The sequence below is a fragment of the Neophocaena asiaeorientalis genome, unplaced genomic scaffold (genome assembly GCF_003031525.2).
Source record: "Neophocaena asiaeorientalis asiaeorientalis breed wild unplaced genomic scaffold, Neophocaena_asiaeorientalis_V1.1 scaffold43, whole genome shotgun sequence".
NCBI lineage: Eukaryota > Metazoa > Chordata > Mammalia > Artiodactyla > Phocoenidae > Neophocaena > Neophocaena asiaeorientalis.
The window spans coordinates 5,578,427-5,604,409 of NW_020173674.1; the positions used below are offsets into that span (position 1 = coordinate 5,578,427).

The 25,983-nt window shown below is 40.8% G+C and overlaps 1 protein-coding gene across 3 annotated transcripts in view; it reads right to left on the reverse strand.

The window, feature by feature from the left end:
• Positions 1 to 25,983, reverse strand: part of KDM2A (lysine demethylase 2A) — a 104,470-nt gene that overhangs the window by 70,927 nt on the left and 7,560 nt on the right. The window contains exon 1 of one of the 3 annotated variants that reach the window (XM_024749276.1): positions 7,909 to 8,000. The exons of the other annotated variants lie outside the window; for them this stretch is intronic. Within the exon in view, the coding sequence (XP_024605044.1) occupies positions 7,909 to 7,977 (69 nt within the window). The 5' untranslated portion in view covers positions 7,978 to 8,000. Of the gene's footprint in view, positions 1 to 7,908; positions 8,001 to 25,983 lie in introns of those variants that run through there. 3 annotated transcript variants of the gene reach the window in all.

Below are 25,983 nucleotides of genomic sequence, written 5' to 3' on the forward strand. Positions count from 1 at the left end.
CAAATTTGAAAACAGTTAAATTTTTAAAAGAATCCTTTTTTTTTTTTTTTTTTTTTTTCCGGTACGCGGGTCTCTCACTGTTGTGGCCTCTCCCGTTGAGGAGCACAGGCTCCGGACGCGCAGGCTCAGTGGCCACGGCTCACAGGTCTAGCCGCTCCGCGGCATGTGGGATCTTCCCGGACCGGGGCACGAACCCGTGGTCCCCTGCATCGGCAGGCGGACTCTCAACCACTGCACCACCAGGGAAGCCCCTAAGATGTGCCTTTTGTGCTTTACTTTCTAAAATTATTTCTCTGGCTCTCTGTCCTCACCAGTTTAAGATCCACCATTTCCAGAGAAGCCATTATTTAATTCTGATTCTTGAATACCTATCATCACAATCACCCAGCTCTATCTATTTATAACCATAAAATAACTCTTCTCTTTTCTTTGCCACTACATCAGTAGATCTTAAATTCTGTCTTCTCCTGAAAGTTTCTGCCATTGAGTGCTATATTCTGATTACTGATTATTTATTATTTAAAAAGAAAACTCAGAAAGGTTTAACAGGCCAAATGTGTGTGTGTGTTGTGCTGTGTTCTACTAGAGAACAATTAGAATACAGAACAGTGCCTTTGACATACTTCAGAGTACACAGTTCAAAAGTAATTTAGCGGGCTTCCCTGGTGGCACAATGGTTGAGAGTCTGCCTGCCAATGCAGGGGACACGGGTTCGTGCCCCGGTCTGGGAAGATCCCACATGCCGCGGAGCAGCTGGGCCCATGAGCCTGCGCATCCGGAGCCTGTGCTCCGCAGCAGGAGAGGCCACAACAGTGAGAGGCCTGCGTACCGCAAAAAAAAAAAAAAAAATTTAGGAATTGCAAAGTTATCATAAAAGAATAAAAGCTCAACAGTGCCTTTGAACTTTTTCTCTTCTTTGGAGATCACCTATTATCTCTTACAGTGAAAAATACATTATTTGTTTAATTTTCTAAATTTTTGGTAATAAACTTTTAAAGATATCAATAAAAGTATACCACAGCAAGGACAATAAATGGATGATTAGCAAAAAGTTGTTGGGAATCTCAAAGTACCATCCCACAAATTATTTTCTAATTACAAAGGAGAAAACACATTTTTAAAGGAAAGATATGACAGTTGCACCTGTAACAAAGTGATCAAACATAGCAACGCCAAAAATGAGACAACCTGAAACTGTCTCCTGGTATGATGCAATAAATAAACACAGGCGGTGACCCTTGTAGTATTTTTGCCAATGTGTTTAACCTGAAGCTAATCACCTAAAGCTCCATAAACTTATATCTAAAGTGCTCCTTTCTGATGTTTTAGTCTCAGTTTAGTCACGATCAAAGGGACTCTGGTGGAGCGCCAACAACCACCATGAAAAACGGGGTAGCAGAATGAGTAGGTCTGGGGCCAGGCAGACCTAAGTTTGAATCCTGGAACTGTTACTTACTAAGCCTACATAAGCCCTGAGCCGCAGTTTCCTCCTCTATAAAATGAGGTTATATAAAATACTACCAATTTCAGAGATTGTTACAAGGATTAAACGGCATATCTAATAATGTAAAATATCTAAAATACTGCCTGGCATATTAGAGCGATTCAGCAAATGTTAGTTACCCTATCATACCATATATTGTTCTCTATGTCATGATTAACAAAGAACTTTTATATACATACAGTGTCTCATCATCTGATGCTCCCTGTAAATAACAGCTACAAGTCACTAAAAGTGAATACAATGACATAAATCTTCCTGCAAGGAGTTATTAATCTTTTAACATTATAAAAATGGAAGGATTTGCATTCATTCACACATGACCCCCTTTTTTTTTTTTTTTTTGCGGTACGCGGGCCTCTCACTGTTGTGGCCTCTCCCGTTGCGGAGCACAGGCTCCAGACGCACAGGCTCAGCGACCATGGCTCACGGGCCTAGCCACTCTGCGGCATGTGAGATCTTCCCGGACCCGTGTCCCCTGCATCGGCAGTCGGACTCTCAACCACTGCGCCACCAGGGAAGGCCCCACACATGCTCTTTTTACTGGTAGTACTTGTTTTCCATGATCCCATATGCCCAAATTTCAGTAGTCACACTTTAGTTAAATAACATCAGTCTCCCAACAACATAGTTCAAACTTCAGTTACCATGGTATATGAACCACAAGTAGCTGCATAAAGTACAAATTTTTAAAAACATCTTTATTGGAGTATAATTGCTTTACAATGGTGTGTTAGTTTCTGCTTTATAACAAAGTGAATCAGCTATACATATACATATAACCCCATATCTCCTCCCTCTTGCGTCTTCCGCCCACCCTCCCTATCCCACCCCTCTAGGTGGTCACAAAGCACAGAGCTGATCTCCCTTCACTATGTGGCTGCTTCCCACTACCTATTTATTTTACATTTGGTAGTATATGTAAGTCCATGCCACTCTCTCACTTTGTCCCAGCTTACCCTTCCCCCTCCCTGTGTCCTCAAGTCCATTCTCTACATCTGCTTCTTTATTCCTGTCCTGCCCCTAGGTTCAAGTACAAATTTTACTGCTAGTTCTTCACTCCAGAAATGGCTATGTAAGTGAAGATGTGCATTGTGATCAGTGACCAATCACATCACTTCTTTCAAAGTCTGTTAGTGATGAGTCACTGGGCATGCTATTCAGTTCACACACAAACAGCACAGCGTGTAGCTGTGTTGACTCCTAGTCTCCAGTAATAAACCCATGTGACATTTTATAAAAATGGATAATCAAAAAAGGGAACTGGCCTACAGAGATAAAAATGAAGCAAAGAGGTAAAAAGTGGTAATGCTTAAAGTAAAATCTGAATAGAAAATAAACAGAGTTAACATGCATCAGAGGAGCTTAGTACTGGCAAACTTATCAACATACACATAAGGAAAGTGATGATGATGATGATGATGAAAAGGATGAGGATGTCCCAGAGGAACTGACACCAGCAAAAAAAAAAAGGAACTCTCAATGATATTTCATGACATTGAAAGTACAAAGGATAGGGAGCACAAATATATGGACACCAAGGGGGGAAAGTGGCGGGGGCGGGGGAGGGTGTGGTGGTGGTGTGATGAATTGGGAGATTGGGATTGACATATGTACACTTATATGTAGAAAACAGATAATTAATAAGAACCTGCTGTATAAAAAAATTAATTTAATTTAATTAAAAAAAACAACAACAACAAAGGATATGGGCTTCCCTGGTGGTGCAGTGGTTGAGACTCCGCCTGCCAATGCAGGGGACGTGGGTTCAATCCCTGGTTCAGGAAATCCCACATGCCACGGAGCAACTAAGCCCGTGCACCACAACTACTGAGCCTGTGCTCTAGAGCCCGTGCGCCACAACTACTGAGCCTCCGCTCTAGAGCCCGTGCGCCACAACTACTGAGCCTGCGCTCTAGAGCCCGTGCGCCACAACTACTGAGCCTGCGCTCTAGAGCCTGTGAGCCACAACTACTGAAGCCCGCGTGCCTAGAGCCCGTGCTCTGCAACAAGAGAAGCCCCCACAATGAGAAGCCTGCGCACCACAACGAAGAGTAGCCCCCGCTCGCCACAACTAGAGAAAGCCCACACGCTGCAATGAAGACCCAACACAGCCAAAAATAAATAAAGAAAAAAAAAGAATAATAAAAAAAGAAAAAGATAAAGAATAAATAAATAAAATAAAAAAGAATAATAAATAAATAAATAAGAATAAATTAAAAAAAAGAAAGTACAAAGGATAAAATGCTGGAAGCCAAGGCATCCAAAAGACGTTTCCTCCATATCTTAAGTTATAGGACAAGAAGCAGGCAAACACTGCTCAAACTACTCTTGATAAATTTTAACAAAGACATAGAACACTTTAATATTCAATGTTTCTAATGCTTTAGATTACAGTGTATCAAATAAATACTAGTTTTACTTTTTCATTTCCTCATACCAACAATGAAACTGTTTTCAATATTTTGACAAAAATTTTAAAGGGCACATCATAACTTTTCCCATTGGTCATCTTGCATGGCCTTAGTCTTCATGGTCGTTTTTATAGTCCTACACTACCATGCAAAGTGGGGACTGCTTGTGGATATATACAAGAGTGTGTGTGTGTGTGTGTGTGTGTATACAGGTGTGGAATTTTTGTTTATTTCTTTATTGAAGTCTGGTTGATTTACAATGTTGTGTTAGTTTCTGGTATATAGCAAAGTGATTTACTTATATATACATATTCTTTCTCATATTCTTTTCCATTATGGTGTTATTACAGGATATTGAATATAGTTCCCAATGCTATACAGTAGGACCTTGTTGTTTATCTCTTTTATATATAACAGTTTGTATCTGCCTAATTCATCCCTCCCCCACCTTCTTTCCCTTTTGGTAACCATAAGTTTGTTTTCTGTGTCCATGAGTCTGTTTCTGTTTCATAGATAAGTTCATTTGTGTCATTCTTTAGATTCCACATATAAGTGATATCATATGGTATTTCTTTCTCTTTCTAACTTACTTCACTTAATATGATAATCTCTAGGTCCATCCACGTTGCTGCAAATGGCATTATTTCATTCTTTTTGGGGGGGGGGCACGCCACGCAGCTTGCAGGACCTCAGCTCCTCGACCAGGGATTGAACCCAGGCCATGGCAGTGAAAGGGTTGAATCCTCACCACTAAGCCATCAGAGGACTCCCCATTAGTTCATTCTTTTTTATGGCTGAGTAATATTCCACTGTGCCTATACAGCGCATCTTTAGCCATTCATCTGTCGATGGACATTTAGGTTGCTTCCATGTCTTGGCTATTGTAAATAGTGCTGCTGTGAACACTGGGGTGCATTTATCTTTTCTAATTATAGTTTTCTCCAGATATATGCCCAGCAGTGAGATTGCTGGATCATATGGCAACTCTATTTTTAGTTTTTAAGGAACCGCCATACTGTTTTCCACAGTGGCTGCACCAATTTACATTCCACAGCTGTGTATTTTTTTCCCCACTTACTCCCAAACCATCTGAGAGTAAGTTGTATATACGATGGCCCTTTACTCCTGAATACTTAAGTGTGCACTTCCTAAGAATAAGGATTTTTTTTTTTAACCACACCACAGACCAGGTGTCAGTAAATTCTGTAAGTTACTTTTTAAGAACCTATCTACTCTTTAGGAATAAAAGATGGAGTCTATGCCTGCTGTTCAATGTCAAAGATAGCAGCTGTGAAATGTATAAATTAGTTTTTCAGATGTAATATCTTTCAGGCAATTATATAGTTTAAATTTGCAGTTTAAGACATTGTCAATAGTAAAAGTAAATGAATAAAAATAAAGTAAATGGATAAAGAAAACTTCCTAAAGCTAGTCAAATATTCAATTCAATAAGTTTTAATACTCCTTAGGTATATAGGGAATAAAAAATAAATTTTTATAATCTTCACTTTAAAATATGCTACAATCCTTTCAGGAATTCAGCAATCACAAGTGAAACATCACGACACTACACAACAATGCTAAATTAAATACACAACAGGGTTGAAGTATACGGTACCAAAAAAACCTGTCACTAGTAGATAAAGAGAGAATTATATTCAATCGAATTCATTATATTTTAATCATCTCCCATGTGCCAGACATTGTCAATTTTCTGGTAAATAAGACGGTAATGGTTCCTGCCCTCAGAATCTAGAGAGAGTAAGTAGAAAGACAATCAGGGTATTATTTGTTATGACAGCAGAAAAATCTAATGTTAAAGAAACAGGGAGAAGAGGTACCTTATCTAGCAGGAAGAGAAACAGATGTCAAAATTTTCCCAAAGGATGTAACATCTAAGCTGAAATCTGAAGGATAAATCAAATTTGAGAGAGGAAGGAAAGTGTTCAACTCAGAACTGCATACGCAAAGGCCCCAAGGTAAAATAGGCCAGAGAACTTCAAGAAAAAGAAAGTAGCTGAGTACAGTATCATTTTCAGGTAATGGGAAAAGAGAAAGGGAGAATAAGATGTAATGGAAAGAAATTCAACCCGAAGTAAAAAGACCTGGTTTCCAAGCTTTGCTCTACCGCTTATTAGTTGTATAACTTTAGGACAAGTCTTTTTACCTCTCTGGGCCTCTGTTTCCTAATGAGCAAAATGAGGACACTACCATATTTCCTCTCAAAGGGTTATCTCAAATATCAAGTTTTAAAAAGCATGTAACAAACCATAAAACAAACAAAAAAATTATTTAAAAAATTCTGTTCACCAAAATACACCATTAAAAAAATAAAATAAGTCACAGATTGGATAAAAATATTTGCAGCACGTTAAGTCTAACAAAGGACTTGTATCCAAATATATAAAAGAACTACAAATCAACAATTAAAAGATGAACAAATCAATAAAAAAGGGGGCAAAAGACTTGAACAGATACTTCATCAAAGATATACAAATGCTCAGTAAGCACATGAAAAGGTGCTCAACATTATTAGTTACCAGAGAAATAAATATTATAATCATGAGATACTATTTCACACTCACTAGAATCGCTAATGTCAAAAATTTTGGTAAGGGGACTTCCCTGGCGGTCCAGTGGTTAAGACTCCATGCTCCCAATGCAGGGGGCATGGGTTCCATCCCTGGTCAGGGAACTAAGATCCCGCTTGCCACATGGCGCGGCCAAAAAAAAAACCACAAAAAAACGTTGACAAGCATATGGAGCAAGTGGAGGTCTCATACACTGCTGGGGAAGTGTAAAATGGAACAGCACTTTAAATAGTTTGGCAATTTCTTATAAAGTTATACATATATTTACCATATGACCCAGCAACCACTCTTTTGTATTTTCTCAAGAAAAAATGAAAACATGTCCACATCAAGACTTATACAAGAATATTTATCACAGCCTTATTCATAATAGCTGAAAACTGAAAACCACCAAAGTGTCCATCAAAAGGAGAATAAACAAATTATGATATATATACACAATGGAATATATTCAGCAATAAAAAGGAAAAAACTCTGGAAACACATGGACACAACTCAAAAACGTAATGTTAAGTGAAAGAAGCCCCTCACAGAAGAGCACATGCTGTGATTCTATATTTATGAAAACTGGCAAGTTTAGTCTATGGTGATAGAAGTCAGATATAGGGATGGAAGAGGACACTAAATACAAAGGGACACAAGGGAAATTTCCATGAAGATGGAAATGTTCTCTATCTATATCTTATTTTGAATAGTGACTACTCTGTCAAAACTCACCAAACTGGGGCTTCCCTCGTGGTGCATGTAGTGGTTGAGAGTCCGCCTGCTGACACAGGGGACACGGGTTCATGCCCCGGTCCGGGAAGATCTCACATGCCGCAGAGCGGCTGGGCCCGTGAGCCATGGCCGCTGGGCCTGCGCGTCCGGAGCCTGTGCTCCGCAACGGGAGAGGCCACAGCAGTGAAAGGCCCATGTACCGCAAAAAAAAAAAAAAAAAAAAACCAAACTGAACACAAGACCTCTATATTTCATTATATGTTACATATATCTCAATTAAAAAAAAAACAACAACATGGATATACAATCAGCAAAATCCAGAAAGTGGGAAATTCTACAGGACAAGTGACCAGATCTTTCCACAAGACAAGAAAAAGAAAAGGGGGGAATAGTGACTTACAGGTTAAGAGAGTTTTCAGACACATAACAACCATATACAACATGTGGATGGACCTTGTCTGACTCATGATTCAAACAAACCAATCATTTAAAAAAAAAAAAAAAGGTAATTCCCTGATGGTCAAGTGGTTAAGACTCTGCACTCTCACTGCTGAGGGCCTGGGTTCTATGCCTGGTTGGGGAACTAAGATCCCACAAGCCGCGTGGCCAAAAACAAGAGAAAAAAAAAAAGAAAAACCATTAGGGAAATTTGAACAATGAAGGTATTAAGAAGTTGTTCATTTACTTTGATACTAGTAATGTTGTTTCTCATCCATGTTTTTTTTGGCTGCGCTGGGTCTTCGTTGCTGCGCATGGGCTTTCTCCAGTTGCCGCGAGCGGGGGCTACTCTTCAGCGCGGTGCGTGGGCTTCTCATCGTCGTGGCTTCTCTTGTTGCAGAGCATGGGCTCTAGGCACGCGGGCTTCAGTAGTTCTGGCGCGTGGGCTCAGTGGTTGTGGCTCACTGGCTCAGTTGCTCCGTGGCATGTGGGATCTTCCCGGACCAGGGAAGAACACTGGCAAATTTAGTCAAACCTGTGTCCTCTGTGTTGGCAGGTGGATCCTTAACCACTATGCCACCAGGGAAGCCCAGTAATGCTGCTATGCTTTTAAAAAGTCTATATTACAGAGCAACATGGATAAATCTCAAGATGTTGGGTAAAACAAGCCAGACACAAAATACGCACTGTATTATTCCAATTTTAAAAGTTCAAACTCAACTAAAACTAAATTATAACGCTAGAAGTCTCCATTGGGAAAGAAAAACAAACTAGTGACTTGGAGAGGCATGAGGAAGCTCCTGAGGTAGTGGCAATTCCAAATCTTGATGAGTGGTAGTTACAAGGGTATTTTCTGTGATCATGCACTGAACTAGAAATTTATGTTTTACATTCTTTTCTGTATGTGCTTTATATTTCACAAACAGTAAGTTTTACTAAAAACTCAGATATACATAACTGAAGGATGTTACAGATGAAATAAATTACTTAAATAAAAGTATCTGTGGGCTTCCCTGGTGGCGCAGTGCTTGAGAGTCTGCCTGCCGATGCAGGGGACGCGGGTTCGTGCCCCAGTCTGGGAAGATCCCACATGCCGCGGAGCGGCTGGGCCCGTGAGCCACGGCCACTGAGCCTGCGACCCTGTGCTCTGCAACATGAGAGGCCACAACAGTGAGAGGCCTGCGTACTGCAAAAAAAAAAAAGTATCTGTGATTTAATTTAAAATAATTGAGAGGGAGCGGAGGATACAGATGGAAGAGTTCCATATGTTGATAATCATTGCAGCTGGTGATGGAGCTCATTACACTATTGTTTATTTTGTGTATGTTTAAATTTTTCCACAGTAAGTTTTTTCAATGTTCATAACCTTAATTACTGTACTTGTAGGAATGATAAGGATATACTCAGAAACATAAAAAAATGCATAAGTTCACTGTATTTTTATTTTTAATGCTCCCCAAAAGTAGATACAACCTAATGTTCGATAACAGAAATGGGCAAATAAACTACAGGAAATCACAGCATACCTTTAGTCACTAAAAACTCTTGTAAGATTTTTTAGTGACTGGAAAATGATTATGATAAATTTAGAAAGCAAGATATAAAATGATATCAAGCATTATCCCAGCTACATAAAAATACTTTTATGCATGGGGAAAAAAAACTGGAAGGAGATATGCTAAAATGCTAATGATGGTTAAGTTTAAGATTATGAGTGATTGTCTTGTATTTTTCACAACTAGCATGTGTAACTTTTATCACTAGACAGGGTAAAATCCTTTAAACTTCTTCCTCATTCACTCACCCAAAATATCAATTCTATCAAAGTTCAGGGAAGAAAGCAAAAACACTAATAAATTGTGGAAGAGTCATCAGTATTACATTCCAAAAGACTGATCAGTATGAGAAAAGGTAAACAAAATTTTACCCATGGGAAAATCCTATTTGAATTTTTCTCCATTCCTTTGTATTATTCCTGTATTTAATTACTATTTCAATAGGAGTCATATTAATCCCATAGTACAACTAACCAATAGACTATTTTTAGGATTTAATAGCATATAAAGAAGCATTATACCCAAAGGAACTTCTCCTTTTCAGAAACCGAATAGAGCCTATTTCACACGTAAGCCAGTGTGCCTAGTTTAAAGTCCTGTGGTAATGAACCTATCCGACACCTGTGAAATGAACAGACAGGTTTTGATTCAAATGGACATGTGTCAGCTTGCCATTCTATTCCCATTAGAGCTTTAGGAGAAGCCAGTGAATTTGATTCAAATGGGTGGGCATACATAAGTCATTCAAATGATTATTACCATAGAACAAGATTGAGAAATTTCAGCCAATAGTTTTCGGTTTTCAAATGGGTCTTAAAAACCCACCAATAAAGTCATCAAATTAAGGAGCTGTATCCAGGTGATTAGAAAACTCTCAATCCATAAAAAATGAGAGAGAAGCCTGTTCTCACACAGGAAAGGCGAGAGGCCTAGAGATGTGATGTATTCCCAGATCTAAAACTACCACCACCACCCACTTGACACTTGACCATGGCACTATAAACTCCCATTCTACTTCTACCCAGTGAAAGTAGAGTTCGTTGGCTCATGGCTGGTAACTGAGAGTTCCTCACAGTTCAACCTGACTTAGGATGGCAAAGTATCAACAGGGGCTTTCCCAAATGTGCTGTTAGGATGGCCACATGGATTCCATGAAGGGAGAAACTCAAGAGAAATATAATTTATTTAGAATTATAAAAATTCTTAACAAACAAAGTTTACAGAATTTTTAAAACAGAATCTGGAAGAATTTTGTATCATATATGAAGAACTGGTGAAAAAAACTTAAAAAGAAGTAACAGGGGCTTCGCTGGTGGCACAGTGGTTGAGAGTCCGCCTGCCGATGCAGGGGACATGGGTTCATGCCCCATTCCGGGAAGATCCCACATGCCGTGGAGCGGCTGGGCCCGTGAGCCATGGCCGCTGAGCCTGCGCGTCTGGAGCCTGTGCTCCGCAACGGGAGAGGCCACAACAGTGAGAGGCCTGCGTACCGCAAAAAAAAAAAAAAAAAGTAACAAGTAGACGGATGTTTCCAGATGTTTGTGTTTTCCACAATATAATGTTTGGGACAGTTCCTAATATTTTCATAAATGATATAGTAGACAACATGCAATAATATTCCAAACAGAGGGAAATGAACTGAGAAAGGGCTTAAAAAGCCACATGAATCAGTATTATACTATTAGCCTTTGATTTGGGCAGGTTTAAAGTAAAAGGCCTAGAGAAAAAATAATTAATCCATGTAGTAATTAAAATACAATAGTTTCTGGGACTTCCCTGGTGGTCCAATGGGTAAGACTGTGCTCCCAGTGCAGGGGGCCCGGGTTTGATCCCTGGTCAGGGAACTAGATCCTGCAGGCATGCCGCAACTAATAGTCTGCATGCTGTGACTAAAGATCCTGAGCGTTGCAGCTAAGACCCAGCACAGCCAAAATAAATAAGTAAATAAAAAATTAATTAATTAATTTAAAAATACAATGGTTTCTGAACTAGTTTTACCTAATAAAAAGTCATCCAAATCTATGTTGATACCTCATGACATTAGCCCAGAATCTCTAGTAAGGTTCTCATAGAGCAGACCCAATAAATAATTGGTGATTTAAATATGCTAATGTAGGGCTTCCCTGGTGGTGCAGTGGTTAAGAAGCTGCCTGCCAATGCAGGGGACACAGGTTTGAGCTCTGGTCTGGGACAATCCCACACGCCGTGGAGCAACTAAGCCCGTGAGCCACAACTACTGAGCCTGCGCTCTAGAGCCTGCGAGCCACGACTACTGAGCCCACGTGCCACAACTACTGAAGCCCACATGCCTAGAGCCCATGCTCTGCAACAAAGAAAGAAGCCACCACAAGGAAAAGCCTGCACTCTGCAACAAAGAGTAGCCCCCACGTAGCCCCTCCTGCTCGCCGCAACTAGACAAAGCCCACGTGCAGCAACAAAGACCCAACGCAGAAAAAAAAATTTTTAATAAATAAATTAAATAAATACGCTAATGTAGACATAAAGATCAATATAAATATATCAAAATTACATTCTTGCCTTTGCATAGAACCATGGTATTCTCTCTCAGTGAGTGACACCACCCATCAACCGGGAACACAAGCCAAGAACTCAGGAGTCATCTTCCTCTCCGAGGGCATCTAACAGGATCACCAAGTCCCATCAACTCTGTCCTAAAGTACCTCGACTCAGTCTCTTCTCCATCTCCATTCTTGGTACCAAGGTTTGGTTACCATTTCTTTCTAAAATATTATCGTAAATTCTTATCTGATTTCCTTACCGCTGCAATTCTTCCCTCACTAGTCTATCCACCACAACACCTTTCCAGGGCGATCTTTCTAAAACAGATACCATCAAGTATCCCCATGTTTCTAGTTCCGATAATGTCTCCTCACTACCTATTGCATAAGGTACAAACAACTTAACAGGACTCAGACTCTTCAGATCTCAGATCCTCTCCCATTTGTATGTGCTAGTAACACTGAACTACTGGCAATGCTGTTTTGAGCCTGTAGTGCTGTTTCATATTTCTTTGCCTCTGGACATGCTGGTTCCTCTGCTTGGAATTTCCCCCCTCACCCTCTGGCCTCTTGGACAACCCTTAATGTTACAATATCGAGCTTAGTAAATAGTTTACCTCCTCTTTGAAGACTTTCTTTCCTCAGTCATACCCTCCTTCCTCTTGCCTCTTGTACTTTATACCTCCTAAATTTCATTTACCATAGTAGAGCATAATTATTTGTTTATATGGCTCTTATCAGACTATGAAGACAGGGTAGAGATATTCATTTCTGTATACCCAGCACATGCAATAAACATCGACAGTACACCCAACAATGTTTGCTGAATAAATAAATAAATGAGCAAAAACAACAAAACTTCTGAACCTATGACAATTCTTATAGTTTTGGTAACCACACTAGGAAATAGTTAATAGGTAGAAAAGACTTGGAGAAAGGCCATTACAGTAATTAAAGAAAAAAAGAAAAAAGAAGAAGCAACTTCCATGTAAGGAAAGGTGAAAGAAAACAGGCTTCTTCAATTTAGAAAGTATGAGATGGGTAATAACTAAAGGTACAAGCTACTATGTATAAAATAAATAAGCAACAAGGATATATTGTAAAGCACAGGGAAATATAGCTACTGTTCTGTAATAACTTTATATGGAGTATAATCTATAAAAATAATGAATCACACACACACACACACACACACACACACACAAAAGGTACAACAGGTAAATGAAGCAAACATGATACTGTTTACTAAATCCTGAAACTGTTCAAGTAGGTATCTTAAAAGGAGTTCTTGGGCTTCCCTGGTGGCACAGTGGTTAAGAATCCGCCTGCCAACGCAGGGGACATGGGTTTGAGCCCTGGTCCGGGAAGATCCCACACGCCGCAGAGCAACTAAGCCCATGCACCACAACTGCTGAGCCCGTGTGCCACAACTACTGAAGCCCGTGCGCCTAGATTCCGTGCTCCGCAAGAAGAGAAACCACCACAGTGAGAAGCCCACGCACCGCAATGAAGAGTAGCCCCCGCTCACCGCAACTAGAGAAAGCCCGCGCGCAGCAACAAAAACCCAACACAGCCAAAAATAAATAAATAAAAATAAATAAATCTATTAAAAAAAAAATGAGTTCTTTTTAGGAACTCTATTTCCAAAAGGTTCCCTTTTATTTAACAGAGAGTAAATTTAAACTCAAGGTATTAAGCCAAAACAACAGTGGTGAAAGTGGGCCACATATAAAAGCACTTAGCATAGTGCCAAACACAAAATATGCATCTGAGATATGCCATTATTATGGTTTCCAATAGTAAAGTGTGCAACTCCCTCTATAGGAAGTAAGTGAACATCAACAATGATCAGTACCTTTCAGTCCACAACAACAACCCGCTGCAGGTAGCACAGAGGTAAAATCTGTTGCTAAGAGAGCTCCTTGGTATAGGAGGTAAATACAGTTGTCCCTCAGCATCCACATGGGATTTGTTCCAGGAACTCCCCTTAACCCCCACCCCCCACCACAGGATACCAAAATCCACAAATGCTCAAGCCCCTCACATAAAATGGTATGGTATTTGCATATAACCTATGCACATCCTCCCATATGCTTTAAACCATCTCTAGATTACTTATAATACCTAATACAATACTATATAAATGATTGTAAATACAATGTAAATGCTACGTAAGTAGTTGCCACCGCAGCAAATTCAAGTTTTGCTCTTTGAAACTTTCTGGAATTTTTCCCCTGAATATTTTCAATCCATGGTTGGTAGAATCCATAGATGCAGGATACAGGAACACAGAGGGCCAACTATATGTGTATCTGCTACTGTAAAAAAGCAACTTCTACTTTTTAATACTTCTTATTCTGCCATACCACTCACTCAAGTCTGCCTAATAGAGGCCTGTACTGTATCCTTCCCTTCCTTTAACCACTCATCATGGAGAATTTTCCAGTGATAGAGAGAAAAACATGTATGTATGCTACATGCATATATACAGATATAAATATAAGCACATACACACACTCATACTTTGTGCAAGCAGCAGTCTTCAAATACTTCTGAATCTACTGCCTCTGATTCAAAGATACCTTGATATTTAGCTACAACTAGTTTAGAAAAATGTCCTCAAATTCAACTGCTATGAAACACATATAAAGAAAAGTTTTAAAAATAACTTTAAGCTATGAAGTTTAAATTAAGGTCGTTAACTCTATTTTTTTTTTAATGCACAGAAAAACTAACTGCTAAAATAATTTCAGTGGTTCTCTTTACCATCTATCAGAATCACCTGGTGGACTTATTGAAACAAGTCCAGGTCCCGCTCCCAGAGTTTCTGATTCAGTAAGTTTGGGGTAGGACCTGGGAATCTGCATTTCTGACAAGTTCCCAGATGACGTGGTCTGGGTCACACTTCGAAAACAACTGGTTTAAACTATTAGAACTGAGAAGGACCTTGTAGGTAAATAAAATAAAGCTGAGATAACTAATACAGGCTTCCTGATTACCAAGCTAAGGCTTTTTTAATCGTTAGGGTTATTATGTTATATATGATGGTCTATGTACTTTCAAGAAAGTACACAACACATTTCTGTTCATTTCAATAGACATACAAGCATACCTCGAAGACATATGGAAGTTATGTTTATACTACACTATAATCTATTAAGTGTGCAAAAGTATTGTCTAAAAACATATATATATACCTTAATTAAAAAATACTTTATTGCTAAAAAATGCTAACCATCATCTGACAATGCAGGCTTGCCACAAACCTTCAATTTGTAAAACCTACAATATTTGCTAAGCGCAATAAAGCTAAGCACAATAAAATGCACTTGAGCTCTTGAAAACGACATGGTTCTTGCCTTAAAGAAGTCTACTCTAGTGCTTACCAGAGATGAGGTGTGGGGGGAGTGGAAACTGGAGGATAGTGGTCAAAAGGTACAAACTTACAGTTAGAAGATAAATCAGTGCTAGGGATGTTACAAAAAAAAAAAAATACTAGGGATGTAATGTGCAACATGATGTCTACAGCTAACATTGCTGTATGATATGTAGAAAAGTTGTTGGAAGAGAAATTCCTAAGAGTTCTCATCACAAGGAGAAAAAATTTTTTTTCCTTTCTTCTCTTTTTTTTTTTTTGCCACACCACACAGCATGTGGGATCTTAGTTCCCTAACCAGGGACTGAACCCGTGACCCCTGCATTGGAAGCACAGAGTCTGAACCACTGGACTGCCAGGGAAGTCCCCTTCTCTTCTTTTTATTGTATCTGTATAAGAAGATGGATATTAGCTGAACCTATTGCGGTAATCATTTCACAATATATGTAAATCACACCATCATGCTGTACGCCTTAAACTTATACAGTGATGTATGTCAATTATTTCTCAATAAAACTGGAAAAGAGTCTACTCTAGCTGGGTGAAAATAGACTCGTGGTCAAAGAATTACAACACAAAGTGACTAGTCCCAGAGCAAAAATGCATAAGAAGTGTCTTGGGAATGTAACTGAGGAGAACTCAAGAGAAGAGCAACATCTGGGGGTCTTAGAGGACAACTAAGAGCTTACTAAGAGCTTACCCAAGAAGACAGAATGGGGTGGGAGGGAAAGCATTTTAGATATGCACATTCACAGAAAAAAATTCCATCAAGAACCTACTGTGGACCAGGACCTGTACCAAGCACGGGGATAAAATGGTGAGAAAAGGCACTGTAGCAGCCTTTAATGATGCTTATATTCTAAAAGGGAAACAGACAATCAAATAATAACCCAAGCAAAGTGGCAATTTTGAGAAGTGCTACGCATAAGAGGTATTCTATACTATGAGAATAACTGGAAGATCTGACCTAGTCAAAGAAATTCTCCCCAGAGAAAAGAGTCTGAGCTAAGGTATGATGGCACCTTAGCATTCTACACACCATTCAAACCTTTGTACATAAGAAGAGTGTAGACACTACTACTGTTAAGTGGACATTTTTGTCTCCTTTAAGGTTCAGAGGAGAGACTTTTTTTTTTTTTTTTTTTTTTTTTTTTTTTGTGGTACGCGGGCCTCTCACTGTTGTGGCCTCTCCCGTTGCGAGCACAGGCTCCGGACGTGCAGGCTCAGCGGCCACGGCTCACGGGCCCAGCCGCTCCGCGGCATGTGGTATCCTGCTGGACCGGGGCACGAACCCGTGTCCCCTGCATCGGCAGGCGGACTCTCAACCACTGCGCCACCAGGGAAGCCCCAGAGGAGAGATCTTGGTAGGCTAGTACTCAACTCTGCAAGATAAAAGGATTGTCAGTTAACTTCTTCACAATGCCTAGCACTATAAATACTCATGCCCATTATCCAGGGAACCCACTTCCCAAGGAACAGGGGAACCAAACTAATTATGAAAGTAGCCTGGTGAGCACGATATAAGAAATAAGGTAACTGGATGGTCTCAAGAACATGAGCAGTCTGTTCCACCTTTCTCTACTGACCATAACAAGTGGGGCAACCAGACGTGGCAAATTCTTGTTCCTTGGCTCCCTTCTCTTTTGTCTGACCACCACCCTCCTGATAATTATAGCAGTACTGTCAGCACTTAACAAGAGAATGCAGTAAATTAATTTGATTACATTCTACCATGTGTTCATGACGAAGTTAACCGACTCGTAATGTTAGAGTCTCAGTGACGTAAATAGTTCTGTGCTATCTGTGTGCCATGCTCTGTCCTCAAGGAGCATATAATCTAGACATAATCAAGCTGTCTATCTCGTATCCAGTTAGATATCACAAGAGATAGCGAGAAAAAACTATGAGTGTTCAGGAAAGAGGTTTCCTTCAACATATAGGATTAAGAAAACAATACTGCAAATGGGTTTTAGAGGATGAGAACTAGGGTAGGGACAGGATATCACAAGTGTGCAGGAAAGCCTGAATACCAGGCTAAGGAGTTCACGCCTATAGTGGCAAACCTTTAAAGTTAACCAAGCACTAATAAGCTATTTCCAAAATGTAAGTTTTATTTTTACTATTCCACACTTGAAAAATGAAAGTTCATCAAGGTTAGATAACTTGCTCAAGTTTACACAGTTTATAAGCTGAAATTCAAAGCCAAGTTTCATGAACCAAGGTCCAGTGTCTGTCCCATGCCACCAGTGACTTTACAGAATGGAAATGTCACAGAGGATAGGAATAACATTATCAGAACCTTAGAAGCACAATATAAGAAATAATGGAGGGACTTCCCTGGTGGCACAGTGGTTAAGAAGCTGCCTGCCAATGCAGGGGACACATGTTCGAGCCCTGGTCTGGGAAGATCCCACATGCTGCGGGGTAACTAAGTCCATGCGCCACAACTACTGAGCCTGAGCTCTAGAGCCTGCGAGCTGCAAATACTGAGCCTGCGTGCCACAACTACTGAAGCCCGTGTGCCTAGAGCCCATGCTCTGCAACAAGAGAAGCCACCGCAGTGAGAAGCCCACGCACCGCAATGAGAAGCCCGCACACCACAACGAAGAGTAGCCCCCGCTCACTGCAACTAGAGAAAACCCACATGCAGCAGTGAAGACCCAACGCAGCCAAAATAAATTAATAAATAAATAAACTTAAAAAAAAAAAAAAGAATTGACACTAAATAATAATAAAAATTTAAAAATCTAAGAAAAGGCTACTACAATAGTCCAGGCTAAGAGTAAGAACTAGAAGTGGCAGTAGGAACTACAAAGAGATGAATATCAGAAATCCAGCAGGCCTTAGCAACTAATTAAATATGGAGAGTAACAGAAGGAGTAATAGTTGATAACGCCATTAACAAAAAAATGCAGTGGTCTCTTCTATCTTAAAACAAAACACAGCAAACAAATAAACATTGAAGGGAACATTGTCTGGATCTTACACTTGTAGCTAACGACTTGCTCCACTTCTCTGTTCACAGCCCAACTTCTCTAAACTTCTCTTCATTCACTGTCTCTGTTTAATCTCACATTTATTTTGAAGAATGTCTTTTGCCCCCAAATGCCACCAAAACTCCTGTTTAAAGCCACCAATAACCTCTATGTTGCCAAATCCAATGGAAATCTCAAGTCTTCAGTATACTCAGCCCGTAAGCAGCATCCACCTCAGCTGACCACTCTCTCCTCTTTGAAACACTATTAGTGTAAAGTGGTGTTTAAGAATATAAACTGGGGGGCTTCCTTCCCTGGTGGCGCAGTGGTTGAGAGTCCGCCTGCCGATGCAGGGGATACGGGTTCGTGCCCTGGTCCAGGAAGATCCCACATGCCATGGAGCGGCTAGGCCCATGAGCTATGGACGTTGAGCCTGTGTGTCCGGAGCCTGTTGCTCCGCAACGGGAGAGGCGACAACAGTGAGAGGCCTGCATACCGCGAAAAAAAAAAAAGAATATAAACTGGGGACTTCCCTGGTGGCACAGCGGTTAAGAATCCGCCTGCCAATGCAGGGGACATGGGTTCAAGCCCTGGTCCGGGAAGATCCCACATGCCATAGGGCAACTAAGCCCGTGAGCCACAACTATGAGTCTGCGCTCTAGAGTCCGCGAGTCACAACTACGGAGCCCACGTGCCACAACTACTGAAGCCCGCGTGCCTAGAGCCACCGCAATGAGAAGCCACCGCAATGAGAAGTCCGCACACTGCAATGAAGAGTATCCCCCGCTCGCTGCAACTAGAGAAAGCCCACACACAGCAATGAAGATCCAACACAGCCAAAAAAACCCCAAACTAAATAAACAAACTTATAAAAAAAAAAAATGCAAACTGGAGCCATACAAACCTGGGTTCGAAAACCAACTTCTCCAGTTACTACCCAGTGGTCTTGAGCAAATTATACAGTCCCTTCTTGTATCATTTTCCTGATCTATAAAATAGAGATAATAAAAGCACCTACTTCATAGAGTCACAAGCATTAAATGAGTAAAAATACACTGATGGTTAGAACAGTGCCTGATAAACACTGTTTATCCTTTTTTTTTTTTAAATCTTTTGGCCCCACCACATGGCATGTGGGATCTTAGTTCCCCAACCAGGAATTGAACCCATGCCCCTGCTTGGAAGCGTGGAGTCTTAACCACTGGACCGCCAGGGAAGTCCCCAAGGCACAACTACTCTTTTTTTTTTTTTTTTAAAGAATTTATTTATTTATTTATTTTGGCCACACCGGGACTTAGTTGTGGCATGCAGGATCTTCGTTGTGGCATGCGAACTCTTAGTTGCGGCCTGCATGCGGGATCTAGTGCCCTGAACAGGGATTAAACCCGGGCCCTCTGCATTGGGAGTGAGGAGTCTTACCCACTGGACCACCATGGAAGTCCCAGCACCACTTCTCCTGATTTTCCTCATATCCCTCTGGTTCCTCCTTCTCACCCCCTTTGTAAGTCACTCCCTGTCTACCCAACTTCAACTACCACACGTATGCCGGTAAGATCCAACTATATGCCAATAAGCCCTTCCTGAAGCCCAGAACCACAGCCAGTTACCTACTCAACAGTTCTACCAGGATGTCTCACAGGCACTTCACACTCAACCTGTCCAAACTTAACTCAAAACTGAACGTAAGCTCTTCCCCTCAATCTCCAAACCTGCTCTTCCTTCAGTGCGCCCTGTATCTCAATAAAAGGACTGCACCACAAACCACTCACATGAGAAAAACGTGGGAGTCATGCTCATATGTAACCCTTAACCTCACCCTCCACACAACCAATGAAACAAAGTCCTTTGATTCCATTTCCTAAATATTCCTGAAGACCTCTATAATTCTACTGCCAGCACTCTCAACCATACTACCATCTTATCTTACCTGAACTGCAGTAGCCTCCTAGTTGTTCTCACCAAATCCATTCTTACCTCTCCCTGATCCCTCCTCTACCCTGCAGCTACTGATATTACTCCAAGCATGTTATACGCCTCTGCTGAACTTTGCATTCCCACTGCCTTCAGAATAAAGCTCTACCCTTTGAGCCCTGGTCCAGGAAGATCCCACATGCAATGGAGCAACTAAGCCTGTGCGCCACAACTACTGAGCCTGTGCTCTAGAGCCCGTGAGTCACAACTACTGAGCCCACGTGCTGCAACTACTGAAGCCCGTGCACCTAGAGCCCGTGCTCCGCAACAAGAGAAGCCATCGCAGTGAGAAGCCCGCGCATCGCAACAAAGAGTAGCCCCCGTTAGCGGCAACTAGAGAAAGCCCGCGTCCAGCAACAAGGATCCAACGCAATCAAAAATAAATAAATAAATAAATTTAAAAAGAAAAGAATAAAGCCCTACTTGACCTGACCCCTGATCACCTTGTCAGGATTTTAACTGTCTCCACCACTTACTTCCTCTCTCCAGTTACACTGTCCTTTTTGGTTTTGTTTGGTTGGTAGGCTCCTCAAACATTTCAGATTCCTTCCAACCTCGGAGGTTCTGCATATGATAATCACTTCTCCTTTTTGCCTGGTTACCTCTTACTCACCCTTCAGGTCTCAGCTTTAAAGTTTTTCTCAGGAAAAGTGTTCCCTGATGCCTCTTCCCACTCCTGAAGTTTAGATTAGGTCACTCTATTATACACTTTCATTGCCTCCTACATTATCTTTGCAGTCCTTTGCATAACTATAATTAACATTATAAGTATTTAATGTCTGACTTCCCTAACAGACCGTAATCTCGATGATGGAGGGACCATGCCTATCTTGCTCATCACTGTATCTGTATCCCAAGTGCCCTACATGGTGTCTGACATGTGGTTAAGTGCTTGTAATATTTTCTCATTCCTACCATAGGGCTTTGCATTAGGTGGTCCCTCAACCTAGAGCTCTGCTGACCCAGATCTGGTCCCCCAAGGCCTTGACCTTCACAAGACTGGCTCCTCATCGCTCAGGTCTCAGTTACAAACACCATCTTCTCAGGGAGCCTTTACCGATGACCCAACTCAAGGAGTGATCCCCACCCTACAAGTATTTTATCCCCCTCTTAATTTCTTCAAAGTATTCAGTACTACCTGAAACCACAGTTATTTGGAAGTTCTAAAAAAGCAAGGCCCATGTTAAGTGCCTGACACAGTGTAAGCACTCAGCAAACATTTAAGTGAATGAATCTCTTGAGTGAGAAAAGATGACTTGGGCAACACCCTAAATTCAACAGCAGAACATTTACAAACTGCGTTCCAACAAAGTTGAAAAAGAGGCAGTATATCTTAGACTGCCTACTATAAATCCTGGCTCTTTCCCTACTTAGCTGAATAACCTGGGACAAGTTACTTAACTGTGCTATGCCTCAGTTTCCAAACTAGAAAATGGAAATCACAGAACCTACCTCAAAGGGCTGCTGAAAATTAAATTAGTTAATATATGTAAAAGGTCAGTACCAAGCACATAGTATACACTCAATTAATGTGTGCTATTATTCATCAGACTGGACTCTTTTCTCCCTTTGTTTCAAATATACAAGGTGGCTTTTCCTTTATCTTTTTTTTGAAAGAAATTTGTTTTATTTATATTTATTTTTGGCTGCATTGGGTCTTCGTTGCTGCACGGGCTTTTCTCTAGTTGCGGAGAGCAGGGGCTACTCTTCATTGTGGTACGCAGGCTTCTCATTGCCGTGGTTTCTGTTGCTGCGGAGCATGGGCTCTAGGCACACAGGCTCAGCAGTTGTGGCTTGCAGGCTCTAGAGCGCAGGCTCAGTAGTTGTGGCGCACAGGCTTAGTTGTTCTGCAGCATGTGGGATCTTCCTGGACCGGGGTTCAAACCTGTGTCCCCTGCATTGGCAGGCAGATTCTTAACCACTGCGCCTTGAGGGAAGCCCTTTATCTTACCCACCCAGAAAGGGTCCCTTTTTTTTGTTTGCACACTGCCCATCTCCAAGAGCATCTTTCACATAGATAAAGAAATGTGAACGGGTCCCTCAGGAATTGTGCAACATGGTAGCACCATCCCCATGTCCTAGCAACCCCTGCAATTGTGATGATCAAAAGAATAAGATGATCAAAAGACAATAAACACAGAGGTACTTTGGAAATGATTAAAGTACTACAATACAATCACCGTATTTATGAATATACATTCTCTTGAAGTTACTGTCAGAAACAAGAAAGGGTTGGCTAGATTACTGCCCTGACACAAAAGACTTCGTAACTTCTGTGATCCAGGGATATAAAGAGATAAATTAAGGTTGGGGCTACCTTAAATTCACACTGAGGGCCACAACCAGCTCATGAGGTTGTTTCTCAGGAATGGCCATGGGTTTATTCAGCCACACGGTAATCAAAAGTATTTCAATATTTGTTCACATCAACACCCACAGCTTTTAGCTCATTTTTTGCTATCCTTCGAAGAGAATACCAAAAGATGATTTATTGTTATAACTTAACTATTCATCTCAAGACAGTGAGTACTTACTTTGGTTACCCAAATCAAGTGATCTTAGAATAAGTTAAAAGGAATAATAAAGAAATCAGCAACTAGGTTGAGGATTTGCCATGACCATGAAGTTACTTTTGCAAAAATTCAACAACAAAAAAACCACTTCATGCTTATTTGGGCAAAGCCCTGAGGAAAACAATCTGAGATGCTTTCAAGATGTTTTGTGTTGGACTTAAAACTCTAAGATTAACAGCAGATAATCAGGATGGAAACCTAGAACCCATCTACTGGATAGCTCTCTTTAAATCAGTTTTCAATCTCACCCAATTAACACTGGATAATTCTTTGTTATGGGCAATTTGTTTTGGTTTTTGTTTTGGGGGTATAGTTGCTTTACAATGTTGTGTTAGTTCCTGCTGTACAACGAAGTGAATCAGCTATATGTATACATATATCCCCTCCCTCTTGGACCTCCCTCCCACCACCACCCCATCCCACCCATCTAGGTCACCACAGAGCACCGAGCTGAGCTCCCCGCACTATACCGCAGGTTCTGCTGTAGGGAATGTTTAATGGGATGTTTTAACAGCATCCCTAGCCTCTACTCACTAACATACCAGTAGTACTCTCCCAGTCTGACAATCAAAAATGTCTCCAGATATTGCCAAATGTCTCCGGGGGGTGGGGGGCAAAAATCACACCCAGCTGAGAACCTCTGCTTTAAACAAATCTGTTCCAAATGTCTAAAACATCTGCCCACACTCACTCCTCCCTCTTTCAAAAATCCCTCCCTCTAATCTTCCTGATAATCAAGACTTAATCCCAGAGTCCACCTTAATTCATTTGTCTTTGCTTCCAAAATCCTCAGAAATCACTTAGTACAACTCCCTCAAGAAGAGGTCAGTTCTCTTGCTCACAACTATAGCTGGTAATAGAATTGGTACTAGGACTCTGGGCTCATGATCCCCAATCAAGCACTCTTTTCCATCCTAACATGCTGGTATCTATCATTCACCAAGTTTTGTCAGTCCTTCACTGCCAAAGTGTCTTGCTTCTATCTCTTCCTTTCCATTTCTACTATCTATACCCCCCCAGAGCAGTAGTTCTCAAACTTCTGCACACATCAGAATCACCTGGCTTGTTAAAACACAGATCACTGGGTCCCAAACCCCAGAGTTTCTGATCCACCAAAAGTATGAGGCAGGGCCCAAAAATATGCATTTCTAACTAGTTCCCAGACATCCAGATAATGTTTACCTTGCTGGTAAGTGGACCACACTTCAAGAACCACTGCCCTAGAGTTCAGGTAACCTATCACCTCAAGAGGTAATCTATTTCAGTATTCTTCTAGACACCTCCCTGACTTAAAACTACAAAAATATTACTCGTAAAAAAACATTTTGATCAAATTAGTGTTCAATTAAAAACAAACCACAGCTTCTAACGGCTCTCTATTTTCCATACCTGGCTTTCGTAGTTGTTTAAAATGTGTTCCCTACATTATCAACACTACCTCCCAAACAAATCTTCTACTTTAGTCCTACTAATCTGTAGTAAAGCTTACGCTCTCTTTAGCTCCTACAAGACCACCCTCTTCCCTCCTCCTCTCTACCTACCTGAAGGAGGCTTCACCACTGTATTTGCCAAAACCACTCATTTGGTCACTATCTGCTGCCTTTTATCTTTAGGCTTTAAGTTTTTACCAAGTACTCACAGATAGAGAAAACCCCCAAGAACCTAAAATTTAAAACAGAAAACAATGATATGAGTGACATGCATAAATAAAAGGCTTGACATATACACAAACTGCATGAATATTGCTATTTTAATAGATCAAGTGCAGTAAGTTCAAAGTTCACAAAAAAGAAAGAACGTGCCAATTTTTAAAAAATATAATCAAATGTTAGCTGTCAAATATTTGTAGCTATTAATAGTTATTAATAGCTATTAATAGCTTAATAGCTATTAATAGCTATTAATATTAATAGCTATTAATAGCTTAATAGCCATTTAGGCTATTAAGCAGATATTTGTTAGGAAAGAAACTGTAACAGTAGCCTCAAAAAAAGATGAAGCACTCAGTTTACAACTTCCTACAACAGGAGTACCTATCATTTGTTTTCTGTATGAAATACACTGCAAGAGAGATGATAAGGTGTGAAAGAAGAAACACAGGGTTCAAAGTCCCGTTCCACCCCTTACCAACTTTGTGACCCTGGTCAAGTCAAGGCAGCTCCCTACGCCTCCATTACCATGATAAAAAAAATTAAGGTTGGGGCTTCCCTGGTGGTGCAGTGGTTGAGAATCTGCCTGCCAGTGCTGGGGACACAGGTTTGAGCCCTGGTCTGGGAAGATCCCACATGCCGCGGAGCAACTAGGCCCGTGAGCCACAACTACTGAGCCTGCGTGTCTGGAGCCTGTGCTCCGCAACAAGAGAGGCCGCGACGGTGAGAGGCCCGTGCACCACGATGAAGAGTGGCCCCCGCTGGCCGCAACTAGAGAAAGCCCGCGCACAGAAATGAAGACCCAACACAGCCAAAAATAAATAAATAAATTTATTAAAAAAAAAAAAAATTAAGGTTGGAAACTATACCATCTACCTTACAGGGCTGTTTTGAAGATTAAATAAGGTAACGCATTTGAAAGAACCTAGCCTAGTACTTGACACATGATAAATCTTTATTGAATTTTAACCTCTGTTGATGTGAAAGCACAATGCAAAACACTGTATTATCCCAAAAATGAGATAAAGAGAGCACATTAATAAAACCTGACTAAGGATGTCCATTCCCCAAGAAGAAAAATAAAAAGGAACAGAAAATAAGAATGTTATGTCCCTCTGCATGGTATACAGCAAATGTATCCATTCCCTGACTTAATGGTCAAAACCAAGACTTTTTTTTTAACATCTTTATTGGAGTATAATTGCTCTATAATGGTGTGTTAGTTTCTGCTTTATAACAAAGTGAACCAGCTATACATATATCCCCATATCTACTCCCTAGCCCACCCCTCTAGGTGGTAACAAAGCACAGAGCTGATCTCCCTGTGCTATGCGGCTGCTTCCCACTAGCTATTTTACATTTGGTAGTGTATATATGTCCATGCCACTCTCTCACTTCGTCCCAGCTTACCCTTCCCCCTCCCCATGTCCTCAAGTCCATTCTCTACATCTGTGTCTTTATTCCTGTCCTGCCCCTAGGTTCTTCAGAACCTTTTTTTTTTTTTTTAAGATTCCATACGTATGTTAGCATATGGTATTTGTTTTTCTCTTTGACTTACTTCACTCTGTATGACAGACTCTAGGTCCATCCACCTCACCACAAATAACTCAATTTCGTTTCTTTTTATGGCTGAGTAATATTCCATTGTATATATGTGCCACACCTTTTTTATCCATTCATCTGTCAATGAACACTTAGGTTCC